Source organism: Orcinus orca, chromosome 4 (assembly GCF_937001465.1).
Source record: "Orcinus orca chromosome 4, mOrcOrc1.1, whole genome shotgun sequence".
Lineage (NCBI taxonomy): Eukaryota > Metazoa > Chordata > Mammalia > Artiodactyla > Delphinidae > Orcinus > Orcinus orca.
The window spans coordinates 18,513,522-18,536,727 of record NC_064562.1 but is presented as its reverse complement, the minus strand read 5'-3'; the positions used below and the strand labels follow the sequence as shown (position 1 = coordinate 18,536,727).

Below are 23,206 nucleotides of genomic sequence, written 5' to 3'. Positions count from 1 at the left end.
AACCAATACACTTCTAAAATTAATCCAGAGATTATTTTAACCTCTCTGAAACCATTTCATTTATAATAAGTAAACCGTAGATATACATAATGAGACGTTTTCTCTGGGTAATCCTTCTAAACCTTAGATGTCTCTGGAGAGTCTTTAAGAATTTTGGAAATATTTTATAATGCTTTACAAAGTATGAAACAATATTTTATTTCATAATCCTATTTTTCAAGGAGTTTTCTTATGGAAAACTAAATTTTGGTACATATATAACTAAGGCAAATTATCTATGTTAACAGTCTCACATATTTAGCATTTATGGTCAGTTTGTTCTTAACTGTTGAGATAAATCCAGCTCAAGACTCTGTTGAAAATTGTATAACAATGTTGTTACAATGGAATGGTTTGAGATAGGCTTGAATTTGAGATAATCGATTTATAAGACTGTAGGCTGGTGTACCTACTGAATCACCTACCAAAAATTTTCTTTTTTAATATTGTATCATCAAAGCTCTCAGTACAGGTTTAAGTAAATGTTGGATGAATAAGCAAATGACTAAGTACATTTGTTTAAACAAGTTTTTAGCTGATACTGATGAAGAATGTTTTACTCTTACAGGTTAAAGAAAAGTGCCTACTTTGATAAAAGGGAATTTTTATTTTCCTATTGTAGAGGCAAACTATATTTCTTTCTCTGTTTTTGATATCTGCAGTCAGAAGGTCCAGCTAGTTGGTTACGAGTCGTAGCCTAGGGCACTCTTTAGAGGGAAGATGTAATTTTACCTATTGGCATAAGCACAAGGATACACCATATATGGCTGAAAGGCCTAAGCCAGCATGAAACCCCATGAATCAGTGCAAACTTTTGGAGGACTGAACTCTAAGGTAGAATTCAGGGTGACTTTAAAAGGAGTAGAATATTCAAAGTTTAAGAATAACATAAGGACAGAGCTGTGATTCACAACAGTTGGTTAAGGATATACAGGAATGTAACAAATTTGTACCTAGTGTTTAATTATTTTAAAAACTTACTCCAGAGCAGCATTTTCCAAAGTATGTCCAGTGGAATGTTAATAGATGCCTCTTGCAAAAAAGACCCACAGTTAAATAGCTAAAGTTAAGGAAGTTTCTTTAGAGCTTCTACAGAATTCTAAAGGCAAGTAAAGGGAATGCACTATTATCCTAACTACTCTGACCATGAAACCCTTTTTCTTGGAACATTTCTTGGGGTTATTATTCGATAGAACATATTTTGAGAAATGCTGTTCAAACAGAATCATCTATTCCTTGAATGTTTGTTAAATTTAAAAATAATTTAAATTAATAATTCTAATCCAGAGCTCAAATAACACACCTTGTATTCTAATCATTAACGTCTATGAATCAAGGTTCCTATTGCCTCTTAGTAGCAGTATAATCTCAACTGTAGGAAACATATGTAAAGGAAAAAGTAGCCTATCTGGTACTGAATTGTAAAAAAGTTATAAGGTAACTATAAAGTTGCAATCCCATATCATTTCAAATTGTTTTTTACTACACACACACACACACACACACACACACACACACACCCCTAGAAAGGTACCATCCCATATTTCTCATAGGTCTTTTCAAAGAACCTACATGGTGATGGATGCTTAATGGGTATTTTATTTGAAAACTTTTGGGGGGGAGGGAGTATGGTATTAGATAAGGGAAAGGGAATCTGTGATAATGAAACCCACAGAAAAGCCTCAAAACCCTCAGATCTCAATATTACAGCATCTGAATAGCTTTGGTTCCAAGATTGGGTTATTTAAGATGATGGAACGTTATCTTCCTGTGCACACATTTTTGTGTCCACTAATGGTTTGGTTATACAATTCTGTTAGTTGTTAGTGAACTTAAGGTATATTATGGGTTAATCAAGTCTTCATTGGCCTAACCACCACAAGTAACAGGAATTTACCTGAGAGTTCCAAATTCAGAGGCCCAAACATGGCTCTGTTTGTTGCAATCTAGTTAACAGAATTATGGTTTGCCTAAATGAAACCACTGGTAAGAATTCTCCTAGAATGGAGCAAAGAATTAGGTAAAGACTCTGAAAAGGATAGAAGAGTGATTTGGCAGTAAGCAAGTTAGGGAATGTCAGTTCTTCTCATGGTCTCTTATTCTGATGAATGGCATGATTACCCCACCTGGTGCTAAGCCCCAAACTTGGAATTCTCTCTAAATTGGACCCCACTTTTGGACCCCACTTTTGAATTCTGTCAATTCTGCCACTCATATCTTTCTCAAATCCTTCTTTTCCATCCTCACTGCTTCTATTAGGTTGAACCATATGACACTTGTTTCTTTGTGTCAAAATGGTTGAATACCAGCAACTTCAAATTGCTTAACCCAAAACCTTAATTCAGGCCTTTACCATCTCGCACGTATATTTCTGAAAAACTATGTTTTCCTTGCCCTTAGTAAGCCCTAGAGTTGTCTTTCTAATGAAAACCACATAATAGCACCCTGGCGCTTAAAATCCTTTGGGAGCTTCCTAATTCTCTATAGGATAAATTCATATGCCTTAAGCTGGCACGTAATTCATCTTGATCCCCTCTTCTCTTCCTCTCTGGTCACTGTCTTTACACACTCTGCTCCAGCAATACTGCTTTACTTGCAGTTTTCCTCTCGGACTATGTTGTTGTAGACCTCTGTGCTGCTGACACACTGTGGTCTTTGCTTGGAGGCCTTTCTATGCTTTCTCTTCCCACTCTCCTCCTGAGAGATTCCCAGTTAACATCTAAAACATGACCCCTTCTGTGATGCCCGGACAGTTGGTCTCTCTGTCTTCTAAGTTATATCTGAATTGGAGTCTGTGGCTTTAATGCTGTTTTTATATCTGCCCTCCCACTGGACCGTTAATTCTTGAAAGTCATACTATATTTTATAATATTTACACTGTAAGTACCAAAATGTTGACTGTGAAATGAACAAATGGGCCTGACAGAGCAGTTATGATGAAGAGGTAAATGGACTACCACAGGAGTTCATTTTGCTATGCTTTCTTCATACTTTCCATCTTGTCAACAATATACTTGGTCCTGTACTGGTATCAGTGCAAATGGATGGGATTTTAGGCTGCTATAGGTGAGACAGGTAGTAGGAAGGTCCAAGTTAACAGCTGCTTTTGCTGCAGGGCAAGATGCCAAGAGGTAGCATCTGACGGGGAGGAACATTACTGTGGCCAACCAGCTGGAACAGTTACTATGGTGAAGTCAATTATTTATACGAAGGAGATTTACACAAGTCAAGGAATACCTTTACTTTCAAGCTTTTTCTCTTGCCATCTTCTTTTAATCTGTTTCATAAATAAATGAACGGTTTCCTCCGGGACTTACTTTTGATTTACTGTGTCGTATGAGGGCAGAGAGCAGTCTGTTTGACTCCCCCATCACACCAGCGTGATCTTTGGCTTCACACCATTCCACCAAACGCTCCACTAATTTAACATTCTTTCCCAGTTGTTCAGCAGCTTCTGCTATAGGAAAGAAGGCAAACCACGAAGGAATGAATCACTGATAGGCAATCAACTGAAGTAATTGGTAAAGATGTAAGAGTGTGAAGGAAAATTACAGGTCTAAAAACAGAACACAACAATTTTATTAAAGCAAGAACTGCAAATATTCCGTATCTGATGGACTATTGAGATTTTCTATTCAGTTGTGGACTTTTATACAAAAACAAAATAAACAACTTTATACTCTTTTGGCTTAGCCTGGCAGTGTGTTAGTACTTTGGAAAACTGTACCGAAGAATTTTTAGCAGTACTCTAAGGAATCAGTATAGAGAAGGTTTAGAATTTAGAAGTAAGTAAATAAATGTAACTCATCCCAAGGATTGGTTTTCATTATTGTTTCTGTAAACAGAAAAATGATCTCCCTGTTTGCAAAACAAATTTAAAAAAATTTTGACTGTCACTGTATTGCAACTTGATAATTTTACAAGGTAAGAAAGGGTATTAAAAAATGCCAAAACATAAAAACCCCTCAAGAACCACTAATAAATTAACCTAAAATCAGATTATATATACTAATAAAGAGAAATGCAATATAATTTCCATTGAAAGTCAATTATAACAAGCATGGAAATTAATGAATGGGGGTTCCAAAACCAATCTCCTTTTGCCTTTTATTTGCTACTTATCTTTGTGATTACATAATTCTGAAAGCTAAAAACAGGTCCTTTTTCCACTAGAGGCACGTTAAGACTATTATACCAAAAATGCACCTTGAGAAAGCATTTCTCTTACCTTGTGCATCTATTAACATTCTTAATGTTCCCAGGAGTTTGAACTGAACTGGGGGCATTTCAGATTTAAGAAATTTCAAAACTGCCTCTGTGACGCCAGCTGATAACATCTTTGCTTTATTTATAACTAGAGAGAGAGAGAAAAAAAACACTGGTTAAAATGATAGCATTTTTGATGATAATCATTCAATTCAATATACATTTTTTGAGTGTCTTATTATCTTAAGGGCCCATGTTATATTTGTCTACTTAAAAACAACATTGTTACTTTTCTGTTAATTTTAAGAATGGAACTGGGAATGGGAGGGCTAGGGGATAAGTATCCTATTTGTCTACAGGAGCACAACATACAAAATCACACTTACTTGCTTTTAAAATCTAATCATAAACTAATAATTTGTAAAGGAAATCTGATAATGTTGCCTTCTTATTTATGAAAAGCACAATTCCTCAACTTTAATAAATGTTTCTTTTTACCTCTGTCCTGGACCCAACTGTTAATATAGATATTATAGACATTAATAAACAATATTAATCTGCTACATGAGCCACATTGATTTTATATAGATTGCATTTTCATATAGTTATACTATTTTACCTAATCAGAGATTTACCTTTAGAAAGTAGAATAAAAGGATAGTTTCAACTATATCCTGTATTAGTTCCCGTGATAATGTGATTTCAAAAGCCTTGTAATCCAAAAAGGCACATTAAGGCTATTTAAAAAAATTGTACGTCTGCTCGTAGGGAAAAAGAATTCTTAAAAGTCATTCTTTAAGGGAGTCTGTTAATTGATACCATTATCTTACCTCAGCTGAAGATGCTTAAAAAATCTTAACTATACAATATGATGAAAATCTAGGAGTTCACAAAAAGTAACAGAATATTTGAATAATCTAAAAAAGGAAGATTATGCTTGTATAGTCTCAGAAAACTTCTTTAATGTATGATCTCCATTTATTAATAAGAAAAATGTAAGCAATCTGAAGACTATTTTTCTTTTCTTGGTCAGGACAGGTCCACAAATCACATAAATATCTTCCCAAAATGACAGATCTTTATCTCTTACACAGTTGGCTCCCATTCTTTTTTTTTAAATTAATTTTTATTGGAGTATAGTTGATGTACAATGTTGTGTTAGTTTCTGCTTACAGAAAAGTGAATCAGTTGTACATATACATATATCTACTCTCTTTTAGATTCTGTTCCCATATAGGTCAGTACAGAATATTGAGTAGAGTTCCCTGTGCTGTACAGTAGGCACTATTGCTTTCTGAGCTGTTGACCTTGGCTTTGATGTTGTTTCAGAGCAGTTTCTATGACTGAAACCACGAATTTCATTTAAATAATAGATTAAAATATTGGACTGCACTGAGAACGAGATAAAAGCATTTGAGCTAATAAAGAGGCTACTGATACAACTGTCTCAAAGCACCCCATCTCATAGATGACTTTTAGAATAAATCTCATTGGCTCCCATTCTTAAGTCTTACCTGGAATGGCTAGGTTTCTGAGGGCACTTAGTGCTGCGTGCTGCACAGTTACGTTTCCATCTTCTACATGTCTGTCCAGTAAATCCATAAGTTTTTCTACAATTCCATTGTCTACCATATGGATACAATTTCCATCTAAATAACAACAAAAAACATTTTTTTCCCTCTTTACAAATATCTATAAATATTTTGTAAAACTGATGCCTGCCCATTATCTACATTAGGGAAAATGGAGCTATAGGAAAATAAAATGAATTCCATCTCCTTCTTACATCAGATTTACAGATTTTTTTGTTTGTTTACTGACTGAGAATCTGATCATAAGATTCTTAAAATAGATAAAATTTTAAAAACTGGCCAAAATTTAAAAAACTGGCCAAAAAAGTCTCTAGCTAAGTTCTTGATAATATATCAGAAGATGAGTAAGTAGAAACCACATGCTTAAAATGTCCTCCAGTAGTTTCCATTTATAGTGAAGTATGCCAGTGTTCTGCGAACGTTACAGTGACAGTACTCTACATTTTGTCATCATGGCTGATATTTAAATTATTTTTTAAAGACAGAATTTCTGAAACATTTATAAAGCAGAGAGAATATTATAATGAACTACTATTTACTCCCCATTTAGCTTCAATAATTATCAATATTTTGCCAGTCTTAATTTCATCATTAAGGAGTTAATGATGGTCCCCAGAAGGAAGGAAGGAAAAATGGAATAAGTCATCTATTATAACATGCTATAACAACAGTTAATACTCAAATAAAATCAAATTAAAAACAAAAATAACTCGTATTTCCTAGACACAGTATAAGTTTCTAGAGGGAATAGCAGAAGTGTCAGACTTCAGAAATATACATGGAGGTCTGGTGCCTCTGAAATTTTATTTAAGTAAATATTCTATCTTAAACCAGAGGATTACCCATGCTTAGATTTTATAGGTGTAACATTATAAATGAGGCACAATAATGAATACTCAGATTATTAAATTCAAAATAAAATCACCAGGCAAAAAAGTATATCCTCCCAGATCAGATGTTTATTAGAATGGGACTCAAGTTTATTCATCTCTGAAGTACACAGTACTCAAAAGAAAGACTTCATAATCACTGTTCATGACCTTTAAACTATTAGAACTTAGTTGAACTGCATAAAATATGTAATTTGTTGGGAAAGTCAATATTAGTATTTCAGATTTCTGAAAAATTAAGGTAGTATTACACACAGATACTGCACACGCTTCTGAACTGTTTTAGTATACGTTATGGCAAAGCAAAATTTAAAAATACAGAAGGTCTGATTTAATAAGGATGAACTCATATGCTTACCATTTCTGGCAAAATTTGCAATTGCCAATGCTCCAGCAAGCTGTAGCTGGTGGTTATTTGATGGAATCCAAGACAGTACCCTTTGAAACACATTACCTTTTCCTCCTTCAAATAATTTCTGCATGGATTCATCTAGAGGTAAATGCAACAGGTAAGAGGAAAATACTTAGAAGTAACATATCGCTATTCTTAACTGATACCCAATTGGGAAATCACATAGATACTTTACAATCTATAATTCACAAAGGGAAAAGTAATGACTCTATTTCTTAAATTTATAAATTTATTTATTTTTGGCTGCGTTGGGTCTTCGTTGCTGTGCGTGGGCTTTCTCTAGTTGTGGTGAGTGGGGACTACTCTTCGTTGTGGTGCACAGGCTACTCATTGCGGTGCCTTCTTGTTGCAGAGCATGGGCTCTAGGCACACGGGCTTCAGTTGTGGCACGTGGGCTCAGTAGTTGTGGCTCACAGGCTGCAAAGCGCAGGATCAGTAGTTGTGGCTCATGGGCTTAGTTGCTCCGTGGCATGTGGGATCTTCCCGGACCAGGGCTCGAACCCGTGTCCCCTGCATTGGCAGGCGGATTCTTAACCAGTGCACCACCAGGGAAGTCCCAGTAATGACTCTTTTTCTAATAACCTTTTAGCAGAGACTGGACAAAAGGGCTTAGAATTTTTCTAGTCTAAGTCCCAAGTAGCCATCTCGCTTTTAGTCCTTTGGTGCCACAGCTGTCTCTTCTATATGACAGCTCTTTAAATACTGGAAGATGTATTTAAGGTTTCAAAATCAACAAATCAACAGGATTAAATGTGACAGGAAAATGAGAAAATGCCTAATATAGTATTTATAAAAGAGACGATAAATTTTTAAATATCTGACAGTCATGTTCTTTCGTTGGCATAAATTACAACTCACCTCCAAGAAGTAATAAAACCATTAGATCTGAAGCGGTTTTGAGCTCAGCAATATCCTCCTCTTTGTCACTATCCACTTTCTGCTGAACAATCTCTAGTAGACATTCTACCAGGCCTGCTTCAACCAGCTGTAGCTTAATAGCATCTAAAGAATAATGTGAACAAAATAACCAAAATTTGAGATGAAATAGGAATTCTGGTATAAGCAATTTAATGTAAAGAATTATAAAAAAACCAAAAAAGTGCATGATTTAGATAACACACCTCTGAAGATCTGAGTTTCAAATGGGAGTATCTGACAGTGCAGCTTAAATGCACAAAAGCTTTATTTCATTTCTATTTGATATGATGTCACTTTTCACAATGTCTGGCAGCAACTAAACAAATTGATTCTCAGCACTGAAGGTAAGTAATATCATTCTACTGTTATTCTAGATACTATGCTCACATTTAAAAGGCAATACTATAAAATACTGCACACTGTTTAAAATAAAACACACATAACTGTTAAAAACACATTCACTAATGGAGTTTGAATACAAAGATACTAAAAAGAGGTATTAGTGAATTTCAAAGTATATCACAAGTATTTACATTTGGATTCATATTTGTACAGATGTTATTTTTCTAGGGCAGTTAATTAATTTGTAACTTTCTGAACTTGAAAGTCATGTTTTTAAAAAGCGTTTCAGGTTTTCATCAATTTGAAGCTTTCTTGGGTGATGGGTACATGGTGGTTCATTATACTACAATCTCTCTACATCTGAATAGGTTGGGTTTTTTTTAAATAAATTTATTTATTTATTTATTTTTGGCTGAGTTGGGTGTTCCTTGCTGTGTGCAGGCTTTCTCTAGTTGTGGTGAGCGGGAGCCACTCTTCGTTGTGGTGCACGGGCTTCTCATTGTGGTAGCTTCTCTTGCTGCGGAGCACGGGTTCTAGGCGCGTGGGCTTCAGTAGTTGTGGCACGTGGGCTCAGTAGTTGTGGGTCGTGGGCTCTAGAGCGCAGGCTCAGTAGTTGTGGTGCACGGGATTAGTTGCTCCACAGCATGTGGGATCTTCCCGGACCAGGGTTCGAACCCGTGTCCCCTGCATTGGCAGGCGGATCCACTGCACCACCAGGGAAGCCCCTGAATAGGTTTTTAAATTTTCACAATAAAAGTTGAAAGAAACCAATAACTTTCAAGTTTTCTAATGGATAACTAACAAACTAGGAATTTTAGAGACAGAATTTACATACCAATTATATTTTTTAAAATTATCTTCATAGCAAACTCTGTGAGCCTATCAAATCGATATTGTTTGCACCACTAATATCTTAAATATTCTTTCACTATAGAACTTACTTCGTTGAAGATTTTATATTTGCATCCATATCTGTCTCCCCCAATATACCTCATTCATCTTTGTGTTTTAACCTAAATTGGCCTACTTAAATATTTTGGGTATATTTGATACTGCTTAAGATAAATGCTGATCAACTGACCTCAGAAATACATTTGTTACACATAAATTTTTTAATTTAAATTTTATTTTCTAGTTGGATTTTATTTTAGTCTTCAGTTTCCCTAAGCTGTATATGCACATATCTACAGCAATGGCAGTTCAAGTTTTTTATTTGGAAGAAACTTTTTTATTTGGAAAGACTGTTTTCATACTTAAGGCTTGTTCTTTCAGACAATTTTAATGTGTAAAAGTTTGGCTTTTTTCTATCACTAGGATCACTGATATTCTTTAGCATATTATTTCAGAATACACAGAATATTCAACCTGTAATATTTTTTTAAAAGGTATACTTGCACTGTGCCATGCTGAAAGTAGGGAGTTTCCTTGGTTACAGAATGACAGAAGTAGAAATGTGTGGCGACTAGAATTGAAAGCCACAATGAAAAAGCCTTAAAAATACAAAAAACCTTGAATCATACATACAAATCCCAGTTTAAATGTTGGAATCACTCTCCTTTGCATACAAGGAAAACCAAGGATGATATGCTAAGGCTAGTCCAGAAACAAGTTTTCAAAAGTATCACTCAATCCACAACACAGTTATAAAACACAAGTGAAAATAGTGGAGGACAAAACAAGTAAGAGAGAAAAACACTGTTATTTTGAAATATTGCAAGGAAGGGTACAGGTCATTCTCTGGCATAAAACTGACTGAAGGTCACAATGAAAATTTCCTATTTGGCCAAACCACCAAATGACAGGAAAAATAAATTTCTTCCTAAAGAATAAGATCTAAGGCATTCAGAAGATTTAAAATGTGTCAGGATTAAAGTTTACAGATCTTTCCTCTCAACAGTTTAACTGTAATCACATATATATGTGGGAGGCTTAAACTGCCTTATTAAAAATGATTAATGAGGCATTCTGCCAAAGCAGACAGCCCAGCACATATTGATCAATACCATTCTGCCCAAGGACATCTATCTTTATCACCACCGTTTGCATATATACGTACATATATGTACATACATGTATCATATATATGTACAGGTATATGTATCATATATATGTACAGGTATATGTGTATAAATGTATATTTGAAAATCTTTTCTACGTGGTGAAAAAAAACCCACAAATGCCGCAGAGTGCATAAAATATACGTTACTCTTAATCAATTATTATTACTAAGTAAATAACTGTGTAACTATCACCTAGATCAAGAAATTCATTGCCAACAACCCTGGAAGCCCCTCTGTGCTTTACTTTTTCCTATCACTTATCCCTCCCTTTCAAATCACCATGCTTTTTAAGGTAATCACATCCATACTTCTATAGTTTCACCAAATAATCATTCCTAAAAACTATAGTTAATTTTAGCTTTTTTGTAACTTCATATAAATGGAATCGTAAAATATGTATTTTTCAGTGTTGGCTTTTTCCTTTTAATATAAGATTCATCTACACTATTGGTTATAGCTGTCTTCATTCTTTCAAAACTGTGTATTTTTCCATCATATGGATATACCATAATTTATTCTACTGTTAATGGATATGAGTTGTTTCCATTTATTCATTATTATAAATAATGCTGTTATGAACATTCTTGTAATGGCTCCTGGTGCACATGTACCCATTTCTGGGTATACACCTAACAGCGGAATTGTTGGCTCACAGGGAAGGCATATCTCCAACTCAGTAGATACTGTTCTCCAAACTGTACCAATTTACACTCCCATCAGCACTTAATGAGTTTCCACTGTTCCACACCTTCATCGACACTTGGTATTATCACTTTCCGGTGAGTATACAGTGGTATTTTATTGTGGTTTTATTTTGCAGTTCCTGATTTTTAATGAGTTGAGCATATTTTCATGTGTTTATTGCCACTTGGATTTTATCTTTTGCCTTCTTAAATCGTTTGCACATTTTCCCACTGGGTTTTCTACATTTTTCTTAATGATTTGAGGGAGTTTTTCTATATATTGTATACATCAGCCCTCTGTTGTAAATAAATTCTCATCTACTGTCATGCTTTTCACTCTTAATGGTGTCCTTTGAGGAATAAAAGTTTTTCCTTTTAAAATAACAAAATTTATAAATTTTTCCTTTATAGTTACAGCTTTTTGTGAATTAAGAAAACTTTCTGTACTCCAAGGCTGTGATGATATTCTCCTATCTCATATTTTAAGATAAACTTTCTTGTTTCAACTTTTACATTCAGGTCAATAATCTATCTGAAATGAAATTTAAAAAATAGTATTGGGACTTCCCTGGTGGTGCAGTGGTTAAGAATCCGCATGCCAATGCAGGGGACACAGGTTCAACCCCTGGTCCGGGAGGATCCCACATGCTGCTGAGCAACTAAGCCCATGCGCCACAACTACTGAGCCTGCGCTCTAGAGCCCACGAGCCACAACTGAGCCTGCGCACCTAGAGTCCATGCTCCACAACAAGAGAAGCCACCACAATGAGAAGCCCGCACAGCACGATGAAGAGTAGCCCCCACTTGTTACAACTAGAGGAAACTCATGCACAGCAACGAAGACCCAACGCAGCCAAAAATAAATAAAAATTTAAAAAAATTTAAAGAATAAAAATAGTATTAAGTGGGATTGTATGAGTGTCTCCAACAGTTTTTTTCCCCATTCCCAGCACTGTTTATTAAAAAGATTGTCCTTTCAATATAGTTTTGCAGTGACACCTTTTTTTCTTAGTAAAATAAACAGCTACTAATGCATCCATTTGTTTCTGGGCTATCCTGTTCCACTGGTCTTCTTGTCCATCTTTGAACCAATACCACATTGTCTTTTAAATACTACAGTTTTATCAGAATGAAGTTTTATTATTGCTATGCAATAAAATCAGTTCTGCTACCTTAGTCTCTTTCACAGTATCTTGGCTACTCTTGGTCTTTGGGATTTTGATGAGAACTGCCATAAGTCTTCAGATCAATATGGTGAGATATAAGATCATTACAAAATCAAGGTTACCAATCTATGGAAGTGATATAGCTTTGCACTTATTTAGATTTTAATTTCTCTTGATGACTTTCTACAGTTTCCTTACATATTTTTTATTTATTTATTTTTTCAAATTTCATTTGATGGTATTTCCAAGATGACATTAAAAAGTAACAATTCTAACCATTTATTGCTTAAACAGGAAAAGTTTTTTTAAAAAGAATAACACCAAAATGGGCTTCCCTGGTGGCACAGTGGTTGAGAGTCTGCCTACCAATGCAGGGGACACAGGTTCGTGCCCCGGTCCGGGAAGATCCCACATGCCATGGAGCGGATAGGCCCGTGAGCCATGGCTGCTAGGTCTCCGCGTCCGGAGCCTGTGCTCCGCAACGGGAGAGGCCACATCAGTGAGAGGCCCGCGTACCGCAAAAAAAAAAAAAAAAAAAAAAGAATAACACCAAAACTGTATCTGTTAAAAGACTGTCATTGTCTCATACAGTCCCACCCTCTTCTTGAAATTGCAACACAACCTCTAGATTTCACAAAAAGAGAAATCCAAAATGTGGTATCTTCATAAAGAAATGGCACACAGATCTATGTGTTTTACCCAATGGCTTCAATAATTTCTTTGTCTGGGTCAGTACTGGTTTCTGCAGAATTGGAATGCTGTCTGGGATAATGACTATGGGTCATCTCTCCATTTGTAAGTTCAATCAAATGAAACACTTGCTTTTCGAACAACTAGCAAAGAAGAAATGAACAATGAAATCCAGTATTTGCTGGATATGAGGGTTGTTGACAACTAAGAATAAATAGAATAAATAATTAAAGTGAAGTAGGCTTATATAACAGAATGTTATGCATAACTCTTAAAACATATTGTTGAGCAACAAAAGTTAAGAATACAAGGAAACATATAAAAATGTCACTTGTGTAAATTATAAACAGATACATTTATGAAACTATATCAATACAATTTCACATAAGCATACACAAACACATCTATTACATGCATTAAAGTCGAATCCTCTGGTAAATGGTGTGCCTGAGGAAGACAGTGGTGGGGAAGGGCTAAGGAAAAAGGCTACAAGGAGAGAGACCTTGTTTAGATTACACATCTTTTATTAGTCCATTCTTAAGTACTCCTTTTTTTTTTTTCGCCACGCCGCACTGCTTGCAGGATCTTAGTTCCGTGACTAAGGGTCAAACCCAGGTCCCTGGCAGTGGAAGCAAGGAGTTCTAACCACTGGACCACCAGGGAATTCCCCTAAATATTTCATTTTTTATACTATAAAAAATACTATGTATTTTTTATACATTTTTATACTATAGTAAACAGTGTATTTTTAAAAATATATTTTCTGTTTTTGCTGGTATGTAAAAATACAATGCTTTGGTTTTTAGATGTTTTTCTTTGTCTTGCCTGGCAACCCAACCAAATTCTAATTTTAAAAATTAATCTATATATATATATATCTATATATATATCTATATATAGATATATATATATATATATTTTTTTTTTTTTGTGTGGTACGTGGGCCTCTCACTGTTGCGGCCTCTCCCGTTGCGGAGCACAGGCTCCGGACGTGCAAGCTCAGCGGCCATGGCTCACGGGCCCAGCCCCTCGGCGGCATGTGGGATCTTCCCGGACTGGGGCACAAACCCGTGTCCCCTGCATTGGCAGGTGGACTCTCAACCACTGCACCACCAGTATATTTTTGATATACATAATCATATCTATGAATAATGATAGTTTTATTTCTTTCTTTCCTATATCTTTTCTTTCTTTTTTACTCTACAGCACTGGATAGTTCCTACAATACAATAAGAAATAAAAATGGGGATGACCTTTCCTATTCCCAATCTTAAAAGGAAATGCTTTTTGTTATACCACTCAGTATGATGCTTTCTATAGGCTTCTGGTTATATATTCTTTTCATTCTCTTCTAGTGATGGTTTGCAAAGAGTTTTTAAAAATCATGGAAGGACGGTTAATCTTCTAAAATGCTTTTTCTGAATGACAAGATCATATGATTTTTTCCCCTTTATTTAATGTGATGAATTATATTATTGCATTTGGAATACTAAACTACTTTATATTTCTAGAATAAATCCAATTTGGTATGATGATTAATTTTTAAATATATTATTGGATTTTGTTTGCTAAAGTTTATGGGAATTTTGGATCTATGCTCATGGTGAGACTGGCCTTTAATTTTTATTCTTGTATTGTCTTTGTTGGTATTTTATTAGCTTCGCAAAATATATTGGTGAGTATATCTGCTTTCCCTATTCTGGAAAAAAATGAAGATTACTCAGCTTTTCTATTCTATATCACCCATACTTGAAAATGTATTGGCATCAAATTTTCATAACATTCTCCGAATATCTTTAAGATCTGTAGTGAGATCTCTGTTTTCTTGATTTTGGTTATTTGTGCTTTCTCTTTTTTTTTTTTTCCTGATTAATCCTACTAGGGATTTACCAGTTTTATGATGTCTTTTCAGACTCAACATAACATAGGCAAGTATATGCTTATATTGCATTACATATATTCTATTTTATTAATTTCAGTTCCTGTATTTCCTTCCTTCTATTGTAATTTCTTTGGGTTTCATTTATGTTTTCCCTCTCTCAATTCCTGAGATTAATACTGAGCTCACCGATGTTAGCTTTTTCCTTTTCTATTATATTCATTTAAAGTGAAAAAAAAAATCCCTCTAAGTATGGCTTTACCTGCAACACACAAGATTTGAGATAGTGTTCTCATTTTCATTATTAGAAAAATGTTCTAATTTTCTTCATGATTCTTCTTTGACCTCCAAGGTATCTGAAGTGTATTTCTTAATATCTAAACAAATGGGGATTTCCTAGTTATCTTTTTATTATTAGTTACTATTGTAATTCACTTAGATCAGAGAACATACTCTAAGATTGCAATCCTTTGATATTTTTCCCATCAGTATACATGTTTTAAATGTTTCATATGTACTTGAAAAGAAAGGGCTCTGAAGCAGGGTGCAGTGTTCCAAAATACGTCCATTAAATCAATTTTCTTAATCATGTTGCCCACATTTTCTATATTCCTATTTTTTAATGTTTGTTCTATAATGATTTTTGTGGATATTTAGGGCACCTCATAGTTCTGAATATTTTTGCTTCATATCTTTTGACATAATGTACATTTTTATAGCTTCCAAGAATTGGACCTTTTATCATGATAAAGTCACCTTCTTTATCTCTACCAAGTCTTTTAATATTAAAGTCTCTTTTATCTGATATTAATATGACTACCTCAGCCTTTTTTAGGTTTGAATGGTATATTTTTTCCAATCTTTGTAATCTCAACCTTTTAAATCTCCTCATACTTAAGAAGCGTTGCTTGTTTAAAAAAAAAGCTGGTTTTTTAAAAATCAGTTAATGATTAGTCTTTTAACTAAAGCATTCAGGCCACATACATTTAATGTAATTAATGAAATACTGTGTCATAAATCTAGCATATTTTTTCTGCCCTATTTTTACCCCCTGTTCCATGTTCCCTTTTCTCTCTGCTCTTCTGTTAATTAGGATTGATGGGGTATTAAAACAAAAAAAATCTTTCCATAAATCCTTCCATTAGTTTGGTAGTTACACACTGGTTTTAAAAATTATTTTAGTTCACCTTAAAATTTGAAATCATTTATTCACCAGAATCTAATAGTACTTTCCTCCATGTAGTACAAGGGTCTTGGGACTCTTTAACTACTTTTACCTCCCTCCAGATTTATACACTCATTCTGTGGTGTATTTTAGATTATACACATATACATTTTAAACTTCACAGTGAATTATTTTTATTATTTTATATATTCAATGTTCATGAGTTTACACACATATTTACTGGGTTATTTTGCTTCCTTCTCCTCCCTTGTACCTATAACCTTCCTTCTGGAGTCAGTTTCCTTTTGTTTTTGGAATCATTTTCCTTTTTTCTAACAAACATCCTTTATAATTTCCTTTAGTAAGGGTATATTGGTGGTGAACTTTCGCAGTTTCTAACCTGAAAATATCTTCATTTTGCTTTCAGTTTTGATGGGTATTTTCACTGGGTTTAGAATTTTAGATTGAATTTATTTTCTTTCGGCACACAAAAGATGTTTGTCATCTGGCTTTCATTGCTACTGTCGAGAAGTTAGCTGTCAAACTTTTGCCTCTTTTAAGGTAATCTATATTTTTCCTGGCTACTTTTAAAACTTTTGTCTTTTTTTTTTTGCAATTTCAATATGATGTATCGAAATGTGTATTTCTTTTTATCATGTTTTAAATTCATTGGGCTTCTTGAATCTTTGATATCTTTCATAATTTCTGGTAAGGGTTCTGACAAAATTTCTTCAAACTTCTGCCCTCCCATCTGCCCTCCTTCTGGGACTCCAAAAAATGTATATGAGACCCTCTCACTTTATACTCTGTACCTCTTATTCTCTCTTATGTATATTGGGTCTTTTATTTCTCTATATTTCATTCGGGATTTTCTTCCAATCTATCTTCCAGTTCACTGGTTCTCTAATTCAACTATATTTAATCTGCTGTTAAACTCATCTATTAGGTTCTTAATTTTTTTTTTTTTTTTTTTTTTTGCGGTACACGGGCCTCTCACTGTTGTGGCCTCTCCCGTTGCGGAGCACAGGCTCCAGACGCGCAGGCTCAGCGGCCATGGCTCACGGGCCTAGCCGCTCCGCAGCATGTGGGATCTTCCTGGACCGGGGCACGAACCCATGTCCCCAGGTGGACTCTCAACCACTGCAGCACCAGGGAAGCCCTATTAGTTTCTTAATTTTGGTTGTATTTTTCAATTCAGGAATTTCCAATTGCTTCTTTTTCAAATCTGCTATTCATTCCACTTTTTATAGTTTCTAGTTTCCTTCTAAAAATTTTAAGCTTGTTTTTAACTCTCTGAACATAATAAGCATACCTGTTTTGAGTCAAAGTCTAATAATTCCAGTATCTGGAGATTTGCTGCTGTTTCCTGTTCTTTGTGCTGATTCTTGCTTACAATGTCTTGTCTCCTCATGTGTCTGGTCCTCTTTGATTGTGTGCTAGACACTGTATTTGAAAAATTATTTATATGGGATGGTTTGCTTACTCTGGTTCCCTCTTATTCCTAGAGTGTATCCCTTAAGATTTTTTGCTCAAAGACAGGAATAGTTTACCAGTGTTCACACTGTTGGTAGGCCTGGTACTCCAACTTTTATGACCTTTTTGCCCTGCAAGGGTACATAAGTGGAGTTCAGCCTACTGGCTGCCTTTTCCAGATTGGCATAAGAATGTGTAAGCTACAGAACCATCTTTGCCAAGATTATAAACTCAAAGAAACTTGGAAAGTAGCTTTGGCCAATGTAGATATAGTTATGCAGTAGATAATGCAGCTGAAGTTAGAGATACCCCAAAATAAAACTTATCACATCATTAATAAAAAAAAAAAGAATTTTGAGTTAAATAGCTGGCCATTAAATAATATTAGAAAAAAATGGAAAAAGCCTACATGATCAAAAATCAAGAGATGCATTTATTTTCTCACCGTTTTCTGCCAATGGAGCAAGAACCTCAAACACCATTTCCCTCTTATCATGGTCTATTTGTTTCTTGAAGAGTTTTACCAGCTCTTCAGCAATGTTCGTACTGGCAAACTGTTCTTTACTTGACTCTGCAAAAAACAAGAGGAAAATTTAGAGTAAGCAAACAAAATTAAGCCCAGAAATTGTTTTCTACTACCTTCAATATTTGGTCATTTTTTTACTATTACTGATAAGTACAAACACTCTTCAAATACAGGAACAATCAAAACCATTTTTTTAAATGCCCCTGAAGAGGAAAAACATCTAAATCTTTAAAGAAAATGTTCTGGCCCAATTTTATTCAAGGCTATAAAATAAATGTTCACTAGCATAACATATAGGTAATCATAGCAACAGTAAAATTACTGTTATAAATTCATAGTTTCAAGGCTTTTAGTCAAAGAAGAAAAATTACTCATAACAGACTGCATTTTACATGGCTGAATTAAAGGTGACTTGTCTTTACACCAATACAGTGGTATACTTTTGCATTCTTCTTGACATGCCTTTCTAATTTATTTATTTTTAAAATTTATTTTTGGCTGCCTTGGGTCTTCCTTGCTGCGTGCGGCTTTCTCTAGTTGCGGTGAGCGGGGGCTACTCTTCGTTACGGTGTGCGGGCTTCTCATTGCAGTGGTCTTCTCTTGTTGCAGAGCAGGGGCTCTAGGCGTGCCCGCTTCAGTAGCTGTGGCACGTGGGCTCAACAGTTGTGGCTTGTGGGCTTCAGAGCGCAGGCTCAGTAGTTGTGGCACACGGGCTTAGTTGCTCCGCAGCATGTGGGATCTTCCCGGACCAGGGCTTGAACCCGTGCCCCATGCATTGGCAGTTGGATTCTTAACCACTGCGCCACCAGGGAAGCCCCTAACAAGTTTTTCTATCAAAGGCCAATTCCTCATTCCCTCTTCCTCTTCACCATCTCCAGCCTCTCACTCTAGAGCCTCATCCTCACCGTTTAAATGTGCTTTAATATTTCTCACAGAAAAATAGCAATATTAAAAACAAACACCTTCCCTTTACACCACTTTTATTCACTACCATCCAATCTGTTCCCTTTCACAAACAAATTTCTTGACAGCATTGTCTACATACACTGTCTTTCCTTTCTCAACTCACATGCATTCCTAAACCCAGCTCAGACTAGTTTGGCCCACCTCTCCATTCTGCGGTCTCCCTTGCTGGCTCCTCCTCCTGCACCAGACCTCTATACATTCTGTTGTGGTTCCTTGGGACTTGATCCTTTGCCTTCTCACCTTTTTGAGCCTTACTCTCACCCTAGGCAATCTAACTTCTTCCATAGCATAAAATAGCACCTATATGTTGATGCTTATATAATCATATCTCTAGCCCTCTTCTGGACTCCAGGCTATTTAACTGGCCATTTGACGTCTCCATTTGAATCTCTCTCTAGCATCCAAACTCCATGTCTAAAGTGGACTTCTGATACTCCCCTGAAATCTGTTCCTCCTCCAGACTTCCATAATTTAGTGAAGGAACATGCCACCTAGCCATCTGCCATGCAGGCAGAAACCTGGGGGTCACTGCTCACTTGTTCTCACTCAACTGTACAGCCAAAGAATAACCAAGGTCTATCAGTCTACCTCCAAAATACAACCAGAATCCATTCCGTTTCTCTCCAAGTCTCTTCTCAGTTTCTTTTGCTGCATCAGATATCCTATCAATTTATCTAGAAGTTTCTTCCAGAGAATTCTGACCAAATCCAGCCTAGATTGGTTGCTCTCCATGTTTGTGGGGCACAGCTGACATCCTGGAATTTCTTTTCCATCACCTTGATGGATGCTTTCTTCTCCCTCCTGTATCAGATACTCTATTATCTATGTCCTCTCACCTTCACATTTTTAGCTTTGGTGGAGGCATCCTCCAGCAGCTTCCTGAGAAAGCTTCTACATACTGTGTATAGGAGATAAATATTTTGAAATTTTGACTGTCTGAAAATGTTCTTTCCCACCTAGAGTCTATGCCTGTCATTTAAATTAGTTCCTTACCCTGTTCAATTACTTTCTCATACTAGCAATTATCATAATTTAAAATTATATGCTTATTTATTTGTAAATTCATTTAAAAAATAAATTTCCATCTCACCCACTAAACTATAAGTTCTTTGAGGGCACGGACAGTGTATAGTATTTTAACTACCATAAATACAGTGTACAGTATAGTGCCCAGTAGAGAGCAGGTGTTCAAAAGAAATTTATCGATTGCATGAACGTGTGACTGAAAGAACAAGTAAATGAATGTAAGAGCGATATTCTGCTCTCTAGTCTCTGGTAAATCTCTGCCAATGTCAAATAAAAAAATATTACAAATTCAACTTTAAAAGAAAATGGAGAAACATAAAATTTTATATGGCTTAATACAGTTTTGATTCACTCTACTGTTACACTGCTTTTGGCACATGTACCACATCTATGCCAAAATGATGAGAATCCACTCCAAGACTTGTAAGGATTCCTTAGTGCCACAAAAAAAGGAGTGTGGGTGAGGTGTCTTTTCTGATAGGCTACCTAAACCCTCAGAAATCATAGTTTACAAACGTCAGCCCACCTTACCCTAAAAGGAGGTTAGTTTGATTTAAATAGGAATGATTTAACTCCTTAACGCTGGTGGTTACTCCTCTGTTTCAGACAATTCTTCAAATAAAATGAAACATAAAATCACAGGTGAAATAGACAGACATCATTTATCTAGTTATGTGCTATTATTCTTTTCAAAAAATAACAGTTCTAGCACTCTTTTTTCCAATCCATATTTTATTCTTCTACTTATTAAACTGAAACCAAATCACTGCTGCTAAGTAATTCACGTCATTCGCCAGCACAAGGAAACAAGGCACTATGATTAACATAGGAATTAACGAAAACAACCTGTACTATCCTGCAGGTGGATACAGAGAAAAGATAGTGTGAATTATGACTTGGACATTATATTTGGATTAAATGCCATGGATCCTTAACAGACCTTTAGCAAGAAGTTTTGCTAAGTGAGTTACTGCTTGCTTTTCTTTCCGGGCTCTAAAAAGTTTCTGTGTTAACCTCTTTACTTGGTCCCCCCACCAACCCCGCTTTCTTTTCCTTGATGGTTTTGCATTTAAAAAAGTATCTATTGTAGTTTTAGTTGGTTTCCAGAAGAGAGTGAAAGTAAGTGCAGATTTTCATTCTAACATCTCTAACCCCCCAAATACTAATATTTTAAGCAGACAATTTTATTTATAAAAGATTGTGGAGCCAAAGAAAAAGGGGAAAAAATCCCATTCTGCTTAATCTATAATGTTAAATAAATCTGCAAACTTTAAAATTGGATTAATGCTATAATTGTGAATATAGAAAAATTATGTGTGCACATAAACTAGGACTGAAAGAGAATAAAAAGATAGAGCTGCACATTCCTTTTCGGCCCCCAATTATGAAATAGTTTGCAATTGTTTAATTATTTTATATTTTGTCTTTATATCTTTAGTGAGCAAAACCACACAAATTTCTGCTATTTAACATTTTTATTAAGAAATTTTGACAAAAAGTAACTCTAGCATTTAATGATATGCCATACTCAGAAGTGTGTGATATAAATGTGATATGATCTTGATCTTTACCTGTGTCCATAAAATAATACTAGGTGATTCGCTAACTCACGGGCAATAAAGCCCACACTGAAAAGAGAAAACATGTATCCTGGGCATACATGTTTTATTTCCGTGTTGATGTATAACGTAGCTATTACATGGGCGTAACAGACTCATGATATATACTCTAGAAGTCTTAGTAAATGAAGAAGTATTTCTCTTTTATACTTTCTTTCTCCATATGGGGTAAGGGCAGTAACAGCTGGGACCAGAGTATGGAATTGGGCCAAACTAAATTGGGTGCATATCCATCTTTTAATACAGACCCAGGTCTCCCTGTATGCAGAATCGAGGTGGTCTATACAATTTCCCAAACAAATCCTGACACCTTAACACAGGTAACTCATAGTAACTGGTGTCTGTCTCTGTTACAAAGGTTATGACATTATCAGGGATTATAACATACTTTGTCTTAATTCTACAAAGTATACTAAACACAAACTCCTACATTCCATTTTAATAACGGAAACTAACTTGTAAAACGGTAAATGAACGTTGTTTCATTCTTGGCCTTACTTGAATGATGGAAATAATGAGACAGTATGAAAAAGAAAAAAGCAGAAGAGAAGACAAGAAACATTCACGAATGCCAGGAGATGACCCACTGAATAAAAATGACTTCTAAAAATTAACTCTGATAAATAATCCCTATTCCCTTAACTTGAAGTCAAAGCAAAAGTAAAGTACTGAAATCAAGATTTTAATGTGAGTGTGCAAGGAGATGAGCTTTCAGTTAGAAAAACCAAGGTTAGAGTCCTGGTGCTTCTGTTTATTTATTTATAAAATGGGGATATTAATAGAATTGATTTACTCATTTGATATAGCTATTATTTTAGCTATGATGAAACATCATTTGGTTTCACTGTCCCCATGATGAACAATTTATTATGAACATGGTTGTGGGGTAGATTTAGACCAGGAGTTGTAGCTTTCTATCAAGAATTATGGGGAGGAAGGAGAGAAAAGAAGAAAGGGTAATATACATGATACAGAGAAAAATAAAACAGGGAAAAGAGATGGGGGTGCTGGGGTCATCAGTCCTCCCTCTGTTAGGGCTGGGCTGTGTTGCCAGCACTGGTCTGCTTCTGCCCACCTTCTGATTTTCAAGGATTTCTCATATTTTTTTCAAATTCTGTTACAAACATATTCTGATGAAAAAGTTCTCTATTATTTTTTTGGATTTTGTAAAAAGAGAGGGAAGAACCTTAGTCTGCTAGATTCCTTTTCACCTGATAAGCAAATAGTTCATACAAAACATAATAAATTATGAGGTCCTTATTTTTGCCCTGGAAATACAATACTTGATTTTAAGACCATCACGTTAAGAATACTAAAGTCAAGTGGAGATCATTTTAAATATTCAATTTCATTAAATAGTATACAAGTATAAACTTTAAACCTTAATACATAAAGCAATTAGGAAAGCAAACTAGCTCCAATTATAAACAATACAATCCTAAGATGTAATTGGATCTACACTTTTTAACATTGAAACAATGTATCTACAATGCTTCAAAAAAAAAAAACTAATATAAACAGATTCCCAGGTTAACCTCTAAAGGAAAATTTATT

General features: G+C 35.1%; 1 protein-coding gene across 9 annotated transcripts in view; it reads right to left on the bottom strand.

The window, feature by feature from the left end:
* RAP1GDS1 (Rap1 GTPase-GDP dissociation stimulator 1) overlaps window positions 1–23,206 on the bottom strand; it is a 153,992-nt gene that overhangs the window by 17,455 nt on the left and 113,331 nt on the right. For 8 of the 9 annotated variants that reach the window (XR_004475291.2, XM_033400376.2, XM_033400372.2 and 5 more), the window contains 6 exons: window positions 17,961–18,086; window positions 7,998–8,141; window positions 7,086–7,217; window positions 5,760–5,894; window positions 4,268–4,393; window positions 3,357–3,496 (listed from right to left, as the gene is read on the bottom strand). Coding sequence is in view for 8 of the 9 variants with exons in the window: in XM_033400376.2 (XP_033256267.2) it covers window positions 3,357–3,496; window positions 4,268–4,393; window positions 5,760–5,894; window positions 7,086–7,217; window positions 7,998–8,141; window positions 17,961–18,086 (803 nt within the window). In the remaining variant the exon portion in view is untranslated. The remainder of the gene's footprint in view (window positions 1–3,356; window positions 3,497–4,267; window positions 4,394–5,759; window positions 5,895–7,085; window positions 7,218–7,997; window positions 8,142–17,960; window positions 18,087–23,206) is intronic. The other variant, XM_012535632.3, reaches the window with a different exon arrangement.